This window comes from Emiliania huxleyi (assembly GCF_000372725.1).
Source record: "Emiliania huxleyi CCMP1516 unplaced genomic scaffold EMIHUscaffold_672, whole genome shotgun sequence".
Classification (NCBI taxonomy): domain Eukaryota; phylum Haptophyta; order Isochrysidales; family Noelaerhabdaceae; genus Emiliania; species Emiliania huxleyi.
Genome location: NW_005196963.1, coordinates 10625 through 22882, shown reverse-complemented (window position 1 = coordinate 22882; position 12258 = coordinate 10625). Strand labels below are relative to the sequence as shown.

The following is a 12258-nucleotide window of genomic DNA, read 5'->3' as shown; positions in this document are numbered from 1 at the left end:
CCCATCGGCGTGAACGGGTACTCGTAAAGGAGCATGCTCACAAGGCCCATCGCCGGCACGGCCCACAGCAATCTGACGGTCAACGCGCTCTTCATCACGATAATCATGACCAGCTCACTCAAGCTCAAAAGCAAGCCGACTCGCTTGACGAGCTTCTTGCACGCGGCGTCCGCGGCCTTACCGACGTACATCACCGAAGACCCCGCCAGGCTCGCGTCAGTCCATTTGTAGGTTTCTACGAGCTGGAGCGCCGTCTCGTCGAGGTTCATAATGAATTTCCCGACCAGGGCTGTCGTGGCGAGCGAGTAAAAGTTGAAGTCGGTGTTGAGCGCAACCTTTGCTGCCGTGGCAAATATGAGCATGGGGAAGATCATTCCGACCAGTACCACGAACGCCGCCTCTCCCGCAACAATCACCCAAATGCCTGGGACCCACGATCCCGCCTTCTTCAGCTTCGGGCGGGCTCTCAGCAGACTGCGTAGCAGCAGGAAGGTGTGCGCCGCCTCGCTGAAGGCCGTCATGCCCAAGAGGCTCGCGAGCTGAAGGAAGGGGAAGAGGAGGAGGACCACGACGAGGCAAATGTGGGAGAGGACGTCCAGCTTGCCAGAGTGGGCGTCAAACGTGCTGCCCCAAGAGAAGTCGGTCGAGTTGCCCTGCACGAGCGACACAAAGTAGGTGTTGATCGATCCCAACGTGAGGCAGAATTGGATCGTGTGCGTGAGGACGAGCAGCGTCCATGCCAGCAGGGCGTCCCTGCCCTTGAGCGTGCCTTGCAGGGTCGCAATCATCGCCGTCGAGGCGAGACCGTTGGGCTTGAAGGTGATGAGGTCTGAGGTATCCGCATCGGCGGGCATAGACCGCTTTGGTGCCAGCGTGCACGGAGTCGTGGGGAGCGTCCACTGTAGCGTGCATGCTCGCATCCCTCGGCGGGTGTGTGAAGCACAAGACTTGCGCGGCCGGGGAGTGGACGAAGGCTCAAGGCGATGCTAAGACGGACAGCAAGCAGTCGCTTTCGCCGCAGCGCCGCCCGCCCGTCGTTGGCGGCCCAGGTTGTTACAATTGTACGGATTTGCGCAGGTAGATGATGACTAGGCAGACGCGCGAGGCGCGTCCATTTCTTTCAAATTAAATAAATCAGCCGGATTTCTCTTCGATGCGGGCGCAGGAGCTCGCGATGACGAACGGCGACGGCTATCGGGTGGTGGAGACGCGCCCGTGGGTGAACCCGCTGGCGCGTGGTGCGGGACCCAACCCGCTGGCGCGTGGTGCGGGACCCAACTTTCCGGCGCGTGGTGAGGGACCCGACGCCGACCAGGAGGACTTTGCGCTCCGAGAGTGGCTCCGGTGCTCCTTCGAAATGTGCATGAGCGATCGCGACCGCGAGGTGGTGGGGGAGGCGGCGCGGGACCGGGAGCGGATCCGCCCGGTGGATGGAGGAGGCGGGGAAGATGCTGGAATGGGACTGGGGGAGTGAGCGGCTCGCGGTTGCCGAGTCGTGCCTGCCATCCCGTGTCGCGGAAGCGAGGCGGCTAGTGGCACAGGAGCTCTGGGTGGTGGGGTGGGACCGTGGGAGTGTGTGGGTGCCCGCGCCGCCTAGCTCTGCGGACGGGCCCCTCCACCGCCCTCACGTACAGGTCATGTAGTCCCCACAATCGCTGTCGTGGGATCGCTTGTCATGTGAGAGAGTGCGTTGTGTTCTTAAGTGAAAATTCTTGGCTAATTTCTCGCTTTCTCTCTTTGAGGGAGTTTTGTTGTAAGATTCTCTCTTTGTGAAACATTTCCGCCGATAACGATTGGGGTGGGGGCCCCAACTCGTGAAAGGCCACTAGTTTCTCGAAGCCACTCACACGAGGACTCACCTCCATGACACTTCCATCTTCTCCCCGGACCTCGCAGCTCGCTGCGTGTGGTTTTATTTATCATGGACGCTATGGCGTCTAGGACGCGCCTGTCTTTCACCGCCTCGTTTAGCGAGCGCTCTGCATGGCAGCGTGCTCCTCTTTTGCTGACCGCCAGAGCGGCGGCAGCACAGATTTCTTTTCTCCATGACCGTGTGGCCGATCGGCCACGAGCCGCCTCGGGCGGTCAGGCTTCAGCCAGCGGCGCCTCCTGGTGGCGCCTCCGGTCGGCCACGCTTGCCGCCGCAGTTCGGCTTGGCTACAGCTCCAAGCGTGGCTACGCGCAGGTCGGCCCCTTTGACGGGACGGGCACCGCCTCTCGCCAGGCCATCCCGAGAGCGCCTGGTCCCGGCCGGCGCACTTCCGATGCGCGCCGCGTTGAGGCCGCCGGGCATCGGATGCCGCACGCCTACGCCCGCCCTTGTTCCGGGGGTGGGCGCGAGGCTCGCGCCCTCGGGCCCCGTCCCTGCGCCATCGAGGGCTAGCGTGGCTGCCTCCGCTCTTCCCCCAGCGGAGCTGACGGCGCGCGGCCGTCCTTTCGGGGCCGCTGGCCTGGGGCCTGCGCCCTCCGCGCAGCCCTCCATTTCGTGCCGTCAACGAACATCTTCTGCCGTCGGCCCGTCGGGCGACTCCCAACGCGGGAAGAGGCGGCGAGCGTCAGCCGAGGAGCGCGAGGCGATGTCCTCGCACGCCGACGTCCAGGCGTACCAGCTGGATCGAGCCGCGAGATGGCTGGCCGCCCAGCTGCCTCCGTCCTCTGTTTTCGACCTCCTCGGGGGCGAGCAAGGCCTCGCCCAAGTCCCCGACGACTCCGAGAGGATGGAGGCCCTCGTCGCCACCGTCAAGCTCAAGGGTGGGGCGGACGGCGCTGTCCTTGGCAACGCCAGGCGCTCGCTCGAGCGGCTGAGGGAGTTCGCCCTCGAGCGCGGCCTCCCGGATGGAGGACTCCCCGCTTCGCCTGTCCTCCTTAACCGTTTTCTGATTTGGGTCGACGCGAAGGCGCGCTCGGCGAACAGGGGATCGCAGGGCGGGGCGACAGTACGTGACGGGGTGCGCTCCGGGCTGTTGTTCCTAGCTCGCCACCTTGGGCTTCCCATTTCCATCGGGTCCGTGGTGGCGGAGGCCGCAGCGCCGCCGGGGAGGAAGTTGCGGCGCGAGCGCCGCTCGGGCTCTCTTCCTATCAAGGTCTACTGCCACTTCGAGGAGTTGGCCGCGTCTCCTGTCGACACGCCCGCTCGCTTCTTCGCCCGGTCGATCGTACTGGGGCTGTTCTCGAGTCTTCGAATGGTGGACATCCTCCGGGCGTGCATCGGTCCCCTCGAGGACCTGCAGTGCGTCATGCTCGTTACTTCCTTCTCCAAGGACGGCGCGCCGATCGACGTGTACCTTCCGGCGGAAGGCTTCCTTGGCGCGTGGGCATGGTGGCCCGAGCACCGAGCCGCCCTCCTGGGCCGGCCATACTTGCTGCCCGCCTTCGCGGCGCCGCGCGGCTACGCGGGAGACGTCCGCTACGCCTCCGACTTCCTCGTGGACGGCCGCGTCGCCCCCAAGGCGCACGCAGTCCGCTCGCTCTACGTGCTCTCGTCCGAGCCGCCGCTGCGCATGGGCCAAGAGCGGTGGTCGGAGCTCGGCTGCACGCCCCACTCGTCTCACGGCTCTCCAGCCGACATGGGGGCCGTCGTCTCTCACCACGCGCCGCCCGACATCGCCTTCACGCCTCAGGACGAAAACGAGATCTGCCATTGGCGTCGCCGCGCCCACGCCAATAGCGGCGACGGCGAGCTGACGCTCGAGGGCGCTATCGCGCATCTCGCTCCGCGGCGGCGCGGCCATGCGGGCGCTGCGCCTAGCGTCGCGGCCCCTCCGGCCGTCGCTGCTGACGACCAGAGCATGCGTGTTCGGTACACGGCGGGCGCCAACCGCGAGGGCCGCCGCCGGGCGCAGCTTCGTGTGCGGCGTCGGTGGATTCTAGCCGTTCGCCGTGGTCTGGCGCGTTTCGGGCGGCCGTGGACCGATCTTCCTGGCGACCGCTCCGACTACGACATTCTCGTCGATCTTCCGGCGGCGCCGTAGCGCGCGGGCCTCGTCCCTCTCTCTCGTCGGGTCTCGTCCCGCGTCCCTGATGGGCTGTCGCGCACATCCGTCCCTCTCTTTCGTCTTCATTGGGTGTCGAGTCCCCTCTGCTCTCGCTCCTCCACTCTCTGCTTTGGGATGTTAGCGTGCTCTCGTACCGTGAGTACTCTCCATGTGTGGAGTCACGAGTCTCGTACGCATGACGGACCCTTTTACCATTCCAATGTATCCTCACTCGGATACTAGGATGTGTGAAGCGAGATAAACTAGTCCGCCGATAACGATTGGGGTGGGGGCCCCAACTCGTGAAAGGCCACTAGTTTCTCGAAGCCACTCACACGAGGACTCACCTCCATGACACTTCCATCTTCTCCCCGGACCTCGCAGCTCGCTGCGTGTGGTTTTATTTATCATGGACGCTATGGCGTCTAGGACGCGCCTGTCTTTCACCGCCTCGTTTAGCGAGCGCTCTGCATGGCAGCGTGCTCCTCTTTTGCTGACCGCCAGAGCGGCGGCAGCACAGATTTCTTTTCTCCCACCCACCCTCTCCAACGTGGGGTCGACTCGTACTACACAAGACTGCTCTCGTCGAATCTAGTCCACAATCTCTCTCATCATGCGGCGGAGACGTGCCGCGATGATGTCGCCATGGCACCGCTTCGGCGCGCATGCGCACACCAGCCGGATTTGCTCCCCAGCCAACATGCGCTTGAGCACTCCTGCGAACGCATCCTCTCTCCGCTCTCGGGTGACCTCTCTCGCGCCCTCGTCGACCGCCAACGGCGGGCAGCGGCGCCCTGCAGCCTCACTGGCCGTCGCCCTCTCCTCTAGTATCTCTCGGTAGCCGTCTACGACCGCGTCCCTCTCTCTCTCTCCTCTCATCACCAGCGGGTTACCGAACGGCGAGGTCGCTGAGAGCCTCTTCGCTCTCCGTGGCAAACCCGAGAAGCGACCCGATCTAGTCGCTCTCTGGGATCGGACTCAGAAGGAGGTTACCGATGGTTGGGCGTCTCCCATCGGTTCTGTCGCTTCGATCGATGATGTCGCAGAGATCGACGGCCACCTCGGTGGTCGTGAGGCTTGGCGATGCTCGATGCGCTTTGGCGTATGGCAGAAAGGCAAGCTTCGACCGTGTGACAACTGTCGTGACAGCCTTCACAATGCTGCTACTTCCCTCTTTGAGCGGCTCGTCACGGACACGGCCGACTTTCCGGCTCGTGCTGCCGCGCTTTTTGCCGAGTTAGTCAGCGAGGCAGCCTCCTTCTCGATGCTCCTAGGAACCGAGGACATCGAGGCCGCGTATCGACGCGTGCCGTGTAGCCAACCGTGGTACACGATCTTCGCCCAGTTGGATCCGTCCACTGGCAGGGTCTTCTTCTTTCGCCTACAAGGCTTCAATTTTGGATTGAAATCGGCCGTCATACAGTTCAATAGACTCGCCGAGTTTATTTGTCGCGCCTCTGTGAGGCTTCTCCCCGTCGTGGGCTCTCACTTTTTCGATGACTTCGCCATATGCGAGCCCTCGTTTGCGGCCGGCGGCCAGTTCTTTCTGCGGGAGTTCTCAGCCCTCTTGGGCTTCCCTTTCTCGGGCGCCAACGTGGGCGACGATAAATCGTCATTGGCTGCTCTGGTGAACACCTACTTAGGTGTGGTCCACGACTTTAGTTCGTTCTCGACCCGTCGGCTGGTTCGTTGCTCCGTCTCGAGCGCGCGAGTGGAAGGGATTGCTGAGGCGATAGATGCCATCTTGGCCGCGGGCTCGTTCGACGGGTCGCGAGGCGCGGCCAAGCTATGCGGTCAGCTCCAGTTCTCAGTGTGCTGGTCTGCCTATCGCTTCGGGCGTGCCGCCCTCCAGCCCCTGTACAGAGCTGCACAAGGGTCCCGAGGATCCAGCTTCCCAGAGTCGCTGCGTCGCGCTCTTCTCTTCTTGCGCGGGCTTCTGGCCGACACTAGTGGTCGGTCTCGCCTGCGGCCGAGGACGATCTGTTTGCTTCGGCGGCGACGCCGGCGCAAGCCCGTCCTAGTCTGGACAGACGCGATGTGGTCGCCCTCCGAGGACGTCCCTGCTCGGATTGGCTTCGTCGTCTTCGTCCCCGACGATGAGGGCGAGGGCGGGTCATGGTACCACTCCTCCCTTGCCGTTCCGGAGGACTTCATGCGCCTCTTTGCTGTGCGCCTCCAGTACATCGGCCAACTAGAGCTCCTCGCAGCCGTTGCCGTTTACTACTCCATGCCGGACGTCTTCCGTGACCGTCGCGTCTTTCACTTCATCGACAACGCGTCGGCTCTCGCGTCCATCGTCAAGGGCTATTCTAGCTCCGATGACTCGGCGCGCGTCGTCCACAGCTTCTGGGCGCTGGTCAGCGGGCTGTCAGCCGATGTGTGGATGGTCTACGTGCGCTCAGAGGCTAACGTAGCCGATATGCCCTCGCGTGGCGACCTCTCATACGTCACCGCCGTTCTCGGCAGCGAGGAGCGGCCTACAACCTTGCCGCCCATCGAGTCTTGGGGCTCTGTGGCAGGGGCCCTCGCCGTCGCTGAGCCTGCTGGCTCCGAGAAGGAGAACGTGAGGCGCCGTCGGCGTTAGCGCTATTCACAGCGCTGTGTCGAAGGGGTGAGCGGGCGTGTACGCCGGCCCCTCTCTTTAGTCTGGGTCTGAGGCGCGAACCCTCTCGGCGACGCGGCCGGCCACAGGACGTCGAGGATTCCTCCGGACCTGTGGTTCGTCCAAGCTGATTGAGTCCCAACCCTCCGCCTTTAGTGGCAGGACCCCAGGGGATGTTAGCGTGCTCTCGTACCGTGAGTACTCTCCATGTGTGGAGTCACGAGTCTCGTACGCATGACGGACCCTTTTACCATTCCAATGTATCCTCACTCGGATACTAGGATGTGTGAAGCGAGATAAACTAGTTGTGCTCTTGCTCGGATTCGCTCGCGCGCCCCGCCAGCCTGTCTGCTATAGCCGCAGCCACTCCCAGCTGCTCGGTGTGAACAGAGTTCGTACACTCGAGATCCCTCGAGAGTTCACGCGGAGTCGGCTGGGGCTATACCAGACAGCCCGCCAGCCACATATTGCAGGATATGCGAGCTCGAATGACCGCCGTGCTCCTGCTGCCGATCGCCGCGCTGCCTGTTCGAGGATTCTGCAGGGCGCGTCTCCTGCCCACCGCTCCCGTCCACCACCCCCGTCCACCGCTCCTCCTCACGGCGAGGCGAGCGGATCGTCAAAGCAGCCGCGGCACAACGAGAGATTTCTCTCGGCCGCCGCCCTCGCCGGAGCTCAAAGCCAAGCAGAACAAGGTGGCTTCCATCGTCGGCGTGGCCTACTTCTCCCAGTTTGGAGTCATCCTCGCCGCCGCCCTCGCCCGGCTTGGGCTGCTCAAGCCTCCGCCCTTCAATTCGCTGACCAACATCGCCAATGCGGAGATGGAGCGGGCGGTCGCCGCGGGCGACGTGCCGCCGCTGATGGCGACAGTTTACGCACAGCAGTTCTGGATTGGCCTGGTGCGTAGAGATTCGACGGATGCAGGAGAGATCTCAGCCCGACCACGAGCCCCCGATTGCTTTTGCAGGTGGCGGACTACTTTGCTGGTGGGCAGGACGACGCGTTTCTTCCACAGTGGTGCGCGGACCACATCACCCTCTGCGCCTCCGCCGGGCTCACAAACGTGTGAGTGTTAGAGTTGTTTGGTATTATGAGGTATTGCTAAAAATCTCTCTCTCCGGGCTGCTTTTTAACCGTGGGACGAAACCATTGTCCATCGCTTTTTAACCGTGGGACGAAACCATTGCTTTTTAAAACCCTGGGACGAAACCATTGTCCATCGAAGCGGGCCACTTCTCCGCGACAGTGTGTCTTTCGTGGTAGACGTAGATGTAGAGCAGTGTCCAGTGGAGCTGGAGGGCGTGTGTGCCGCCTCTTAGTACTTAGACTACTTTTAGCACTACTGCGGTTTGGTGTGGAGTCTGGAGTGCTTTTGTGTATGTAAAAGAGGAAGGAAGGCGATCGTTCGGACAGGAGTGCGGCAGCGAGTGGCGGACCGCGCTCCAGCGTCCAGGGTGTGAGTCGCCGTTCTTTTTCTCTTTTTGCGGCTGGTGCTCGTGGAAACTTTGGGTGGCATTGCGCCGCCCACCATGCACCAAGCAGTTCCTCCCTTTTTCGCCACAGGTTCGCCCCAAGGAAGCGGCGGGCACCAACTCGGACCGGACGGTGTACGGGGCGGCGTCGGCGAGCGCATCCTCCTTCGTCGTCCACCACACGCAGCAGATCTCCATGGGTATGGCGGCGCGGTGGCGGGCGACGCCGAGAACATCAACAAGCAGGCGCGCAATACGCGTACCAACTGGCCTCAACTCCCCTGAGCGTGCCAACTGGGTCAACGACGTCAAGAACAAGCAAGCGGCAGACGTCCTCTTACCCTCGGCCCCAGTGGGGGGCGCCCACGCCGCCTAGCTCTGCGGACGGGCCCCTCCACCCTTCACGTACGGATCATGTTCATGTAGTCCCCACAATCGCTGTCGATCGCTTGTCATGTGAGAGAAGAAAGAAAGAAAGAAAAGAGACAACCCAAACGAGGGACGAGGGGAGGAGGACAGGGTCCTGTGCGAGAGTGCGTTGTGTGAGGCGCCTTGCTTTCTCTTTTCCATGGTGTACCTGTGTTAGTGCCAGTGAGTGCGCGCCAGTCGCCCAGTCCCGTGCCTAGTGTAAAAAGAAAAGAAAGAACACGGACAACCCAAGGCAGGGATGGGAAAAAGAAAGAAAGCAACGGACAACCCAAGGGAGGGATGGGAAAGAAAGAAAACGGATACCCAGGGGAGGGATGGGACGCCCGAGGAGGGTTTCAAAATTCTCTTTTCCACGGCCCCCAGAGGCCAACGGTTAAATGCCCTCTTCCTTCGACACGCTCTTCGGCCCACCCCCGCCCTCTTCAGGTCCCCCGCGCCACGCCACCACCAAGAGTTCCGGCATTTTCGGCGCTGCGCCGGCGCCCGCGCCGCGCCCGCGCTCGGCTTCGCGCCCACGTGACTCTGGCATCTTCAGCGGCGGGCCTGCGCCGGCGCGGGCGCGCCAACCGCTCGCGGCCAAGCCTCGCGACGTCCTTGTCCTCGACCAAGGCTCCTACCGGCCCACCTCCGCCGAACGCAAGGACTCGACGCGGCTCGACCCTGTTGCGTGCCGCACCGCCGGCGCCCCGCGGGAGAAGGAGCTCACCAAGGAGCTGCCCGGCTTGCCTCTTCGCCCGCGCAACGGTGCGGTGGGCCGCAACCTGAGCACGTCGGCTGAGGGCGGCGTCTTTGGCGGCGGGCCTGCGCCCGTGCCGAAACCATACACGGTGGAGGCTCTTCTCGCGCAACACTCGCCCTCGCATCCACCTCACCCACGCATGCCGGTGCGCAGGTGCCATCCTCGATCTCGAGGCGCAACGCAAGCAGCGTCTTCTCGTGAGCGCCGTGCCCGACTGGCGCCTCTCCCGCAGCAGCTTCGCGGGACGCGGAGTCCGGTCATTGTACCCGCTCGCTGTGTGCGCCGGGGGCGGCTGGCGGTGCGGGCCCAGGCTATGGCGCCGCCTCCCTTCCATGACCGGGACGTACTGTATTGACGTACCATGATATGAGTGTGTGACGCGGGTGGCCCGTCGATCGTGGACTGCCGTGACGATCGTGGATCGAGGAGGTGTGTGAAGGATGCCGCCTCGGCTTTTCTGTATACCCAAAAAGAAGATGCTTTTTTTCTGGATTCTTGCGTTGGATGCTGGCGTCATGGTCCATGGCGTGTTTGGTTTTGACCGCCGCCCTCGCGATCCCTGGCGCTACGACTGACGGCGAGTGCGCGGCCGAAGACGCCCCCCCCGCCGTCGTTCGGCGCGGCGCTCAGGTCGAGCGACAGAATGCGACTCGATCCGCATTCCTGCATGCGTGGCGAAGCTGTGAGACACGCCCTCGCTATCCACCCCGCGCGCCCACTCATCCAGCCGCGCGCCGCCGCCGCCGTCGTCCACCGGCCGCCAACCGGCCGCCGATCACCTGCGCGCCCGCTCATTCCGCACCACCGCCGGCAGATGCGACTTACGCCTGGGGCCAGGACGAGGTGAATCCGGTCTCGCGGCTGGCCGTCTCGTCCTTTGGGATGGGCCTGACGCTGGTCGACTCGCTCGACACCATGCATCTGATGGGGCTCTCCGAGGAGTTTGCGGCGGCGGTCGCCTGGGTGCGAACGAGGCTGCGCTTCGGTGAGCAGGAGGAGATCAACGTGTTTGAGGCGCGCGCACGCCTACCCGCCCGACCACCCAGCCGCCCGACGCCCCGCCCGACCGCCGACCTCCCGGCGCGCCTCTCCGCCGCCCGCAGGTAACGATCCGCGTGCTGGGCGGCCTGCTGTCTGCGTACGAGCTCTCTGGAGAGAGGAGCGTACTCGACGCGGCGGACGAGCTCGGCCAGCGCCTCGTCTTCGCCTTTGACTCGCCGACGGGGCTGCCGTACGGGACCGTCGGGCTCAAGTCGAGGAAGCGGTACAACCCGACGTGGTCGCGAGGCGCGCCGCGTGGGCACCTCCTCCTCCCCCTCCCCCCCCTCCGCCCTGTCCTGCAGCCCTGCCAGGGAAGACGCACCCCCTCTGGCGCGGCGGACAGGCGCGTCGACTGTCGCCGAGGTTGCGACGCTGCAGGTCGAGTTCCGCGCCCTCTCGAGGCACGCACGCAGGCCCGTCGACGAGGCGGGGAGGGGGGAAGCAGACTCACCCGACCTTTGCTGTTCGCTGCTGCTAGGCACACGCGCAAGCCTGTCTACGAGGCCGTCGCGCAGCGCGTGATGGCCCACCTCCGAGAGATGAGCCGTCCGTCGGCGCTGCCTCGAGGCGTGTCTGCCCGAGGCGGACCCTAGGCCGCCCGTGCGGACAGCGTCTCTTGACGCCCCCTCCCGTGACCAGGCCTCTACCCCACGATGATCTCGCCCGTGAGCGGCGAGTTCGCTTCGAGCGACCTGACCCTCGGCGCCCGCGCGGACTCGGCCTACGAGAACCCCGCTCAAGCGGTGCTATTTGGTATTAGTTATTAATTAGTAGTCTGTCATGATTAGGCCTACGAGTACCTGCTCAAGCAGTGGCTGATGAGCAGCCGCACCGACAGCCGCGTGGCGCAAATGTACACCGAGTCGGTCGCGGCCATCACGGCGCATCTCGTCCGGGAGGGCGGGCTGGCGCGCTGCGCAAACTGCACATACATCGGCCGGTGGAACTTTCGGACGAAGCGGTACGAGGACAAGATGGACCACCTGGTCTGCTTTGTGCCCGGCATGCTCGCGCTCGGAGCGCACTCGGGCATCCACGGCGTGCGGGGCGGCGCGGCGGCTCGCGCGACGATGGCGCTCGCGGAGCAGCTGATGGAGACGTGCTACCGCATGTACTCGGACCAGCCGACGGGTCTCGCGCCCGAGATTGCCGAGCTGAGGGAGGGGACGAGCCGCGTGGCCGCCGACAGCGGCGCGAGGCACAACTTGCTGCGCCCCGAGACGGTCGAGTCGCTCTTTGTCTTGTGGTGGGTCACAGGCGACGAAAAGTACCGCGACTGGGGGTGGCACATCTTCGTGGCCTTCGAGCGGCTCTGCCGGCTGCAGGACGGCGGCTACTCGGGGCTGAAGGACGTGACGGACCGGCACGGCGGCGGGCACAACGGGAAGATGGAGTCCTTCTTCCTCGCGGAGACGCTCAAGTACCTCTGGCTGCTCTTCGGAGACGGGACGGAGGTGCCGCTGGACGAGTACGTCTTCAACACCGAGGCGCACCCACTGCGCATCCACGAGGACTACCGCTTCGGCTCGCGCTTCGGCTCGCTCCCTCTCGCCGAAGACCTCGCCAACGACTCCCCCGAGCGGCCCCTGTTTGACCAGAGTGTGCGCGCGCGCGTCGCCGACCGCGCGGAGCTGCTGGCGAGAACCTTTCCGGCCGCGGCCGAGACGTGAAGGCGAGAGAGCGCGTGTTACGACAGCCGGCGGATGTGTGTGTACGTTCATGGGTTGAGGGTTGAGTCTTTTGGGGTCCCCCACGATTTCTTCTCTTCATCTTTTTATTAGCCTTTTTTTTGGCGCCGACGCGGGGGCGCGACTGCCGACTCCGGTCTCCGGACTCCGCGAGCGCGACTGCGGGCAGTGCGGATCAGTGGTGGCGCTGTGGTGGCGTGGATGGGCTCTGGATCAAGCCGGGGGCGCTGCTGGCTAGCAAACGTGCCGAGCAGGTCACGTTTTCCGACTATTTCAGCATGATTCTCATCGACGATGGCGATATGTGATGTCG

At 64.2% G+C, this 12258-nt stretch overlaps 6 protein-coding genes across 6 annotated transcripts; 5 read left to right on the top strand and 1 right to left on the bottom strand.

The window, feature by feature from the left end:
• Positions 1-21: 21 nt before the first annotated feature.
• Positions 22-854, bottom strand: EMIHUDRAFT_248501 (hypothetical protein; the record flags this gene model as incomplete). Its single annotated transcript, XM_005762525.1, has 1 exon — positions 22-854. A coding segment is annotated over one exon (833 nt), but the record flags the coding sequence as incomplete, so codon positions are not given.
• Positions 855-1153: 299 nt separating this feature from the next.
• Positions 1154-1474, top strand: EMIHUDRAFT_248500 (hypothetical protein; the record flags this gene model as incomplete). Its single annotated transcript, XM_005762524.1, has 1 exon — positions 1154-1474. The coding sequence occupies one exon, from the start codon at positions 1154-1156 to the stop codon at positions 1472-1474; it is 321 nt and encodes a 106-aa protein (XP_005762581.1).
• Positions 1475-3524: 2050 nt separating this feature from the next.
• On the top strand, positions 3525-4193 carry EMIHUDRAFT_371719 (hypothetical protein). The gene has a single exon (XM_005762523.1). The coding sequence runs from the start codon at positions 3567-3569 to the stop codon at positions 3969-3971; it is 405 nt and encodes a 134-aa protein (XP_005762580.1). The 5' UTR covers positions 3525-3566; the 3' UTR covers positions 3972-4193.
• Positions 4194-7064: 2871 nt separating this feature from the next.
• EMIHUDRAFT_248497 (hypothetical protein) lies at positions 7065-7645 on the top strand (the record flags this gene model as incomplete). Its single annotated transcript, XM_005762522.1, has 3 exons — positions 7065-7103; positions 7251-7475; positions 7544-7645. The coding sequence occupies 3 exons, from the start codon at positions 7065-7067 to the stop codon at positions 7643-7645; spliced, it is 366 nt and encodes a 121-aa protein (XP_005762579.1).
• A 1192-nt stretch (positions 7646-8837) lies between these two features.
• EMIHUDRAFT_446226 (hypothetical protein) lies at positions 8838-9678 on the top strand. Its single transcript, XM_005762521.1, has 2 exons — positions 8838-9304; positions 9370-9678. Exons 1-2 carry the CDS (start codon positions 8855-8857, stop codon positions 9415-9417), a joined length of 498 nt encoding a protein of 165 aa, XP_005762578.1. The 5' UTR covers positions 8838-8854; the 3' UTR covers positions 9418-9678.
• Positions 9679-9738: 60 nt separating this feature from the next.
• EMIHUDRAFT_76998 (hypothetical protein) lies at positions 9739-11927 on the top strand (the record flags this gene model as incomplete). Its single annotated transcript, XM_005762520.1, has 7 exons — positions 9739-9898; positions 10031-10221; positions 10320-10512; positions 10601-10674; positions 10749-10803; positions 10897-11000; positions 11055-11927. 7 exons carry the CDS (start codon positions 9739-9741, stop codon positions 11925-11927), a joined length of 1650 nt encoding a protein of 549 aa, XP_005762577.1.
• Positions 11928-12258: the final 331 nt, after the last annotated feature.

Bases quoted from the DNA above. Each gene is read 5' to 3' on its own strand.
- EMIHUDRAFT_371719 (XM_005762523.1), top strand. From the start codon at position 3,567: ATGGGGGCCGTCGTCTCTCACCACGCGCCGCCCGACATCGCCTTCACG.
- EMIHUDRAFT_446226 (XM_005762521.1), top strand. From the start codon at position 8,855: ATGCCCTCTTCCTTCGACACGCTCTTCGGCCCACCCCCGCCCTCTTCA. The intron at 9,305-9,369 runs GTGGAGGCTCTT...GCCGGTGCGCAG, and splicing joins CCGTGCCGAAACCATACACG to GTGCCATCCTCGATCTCGAG.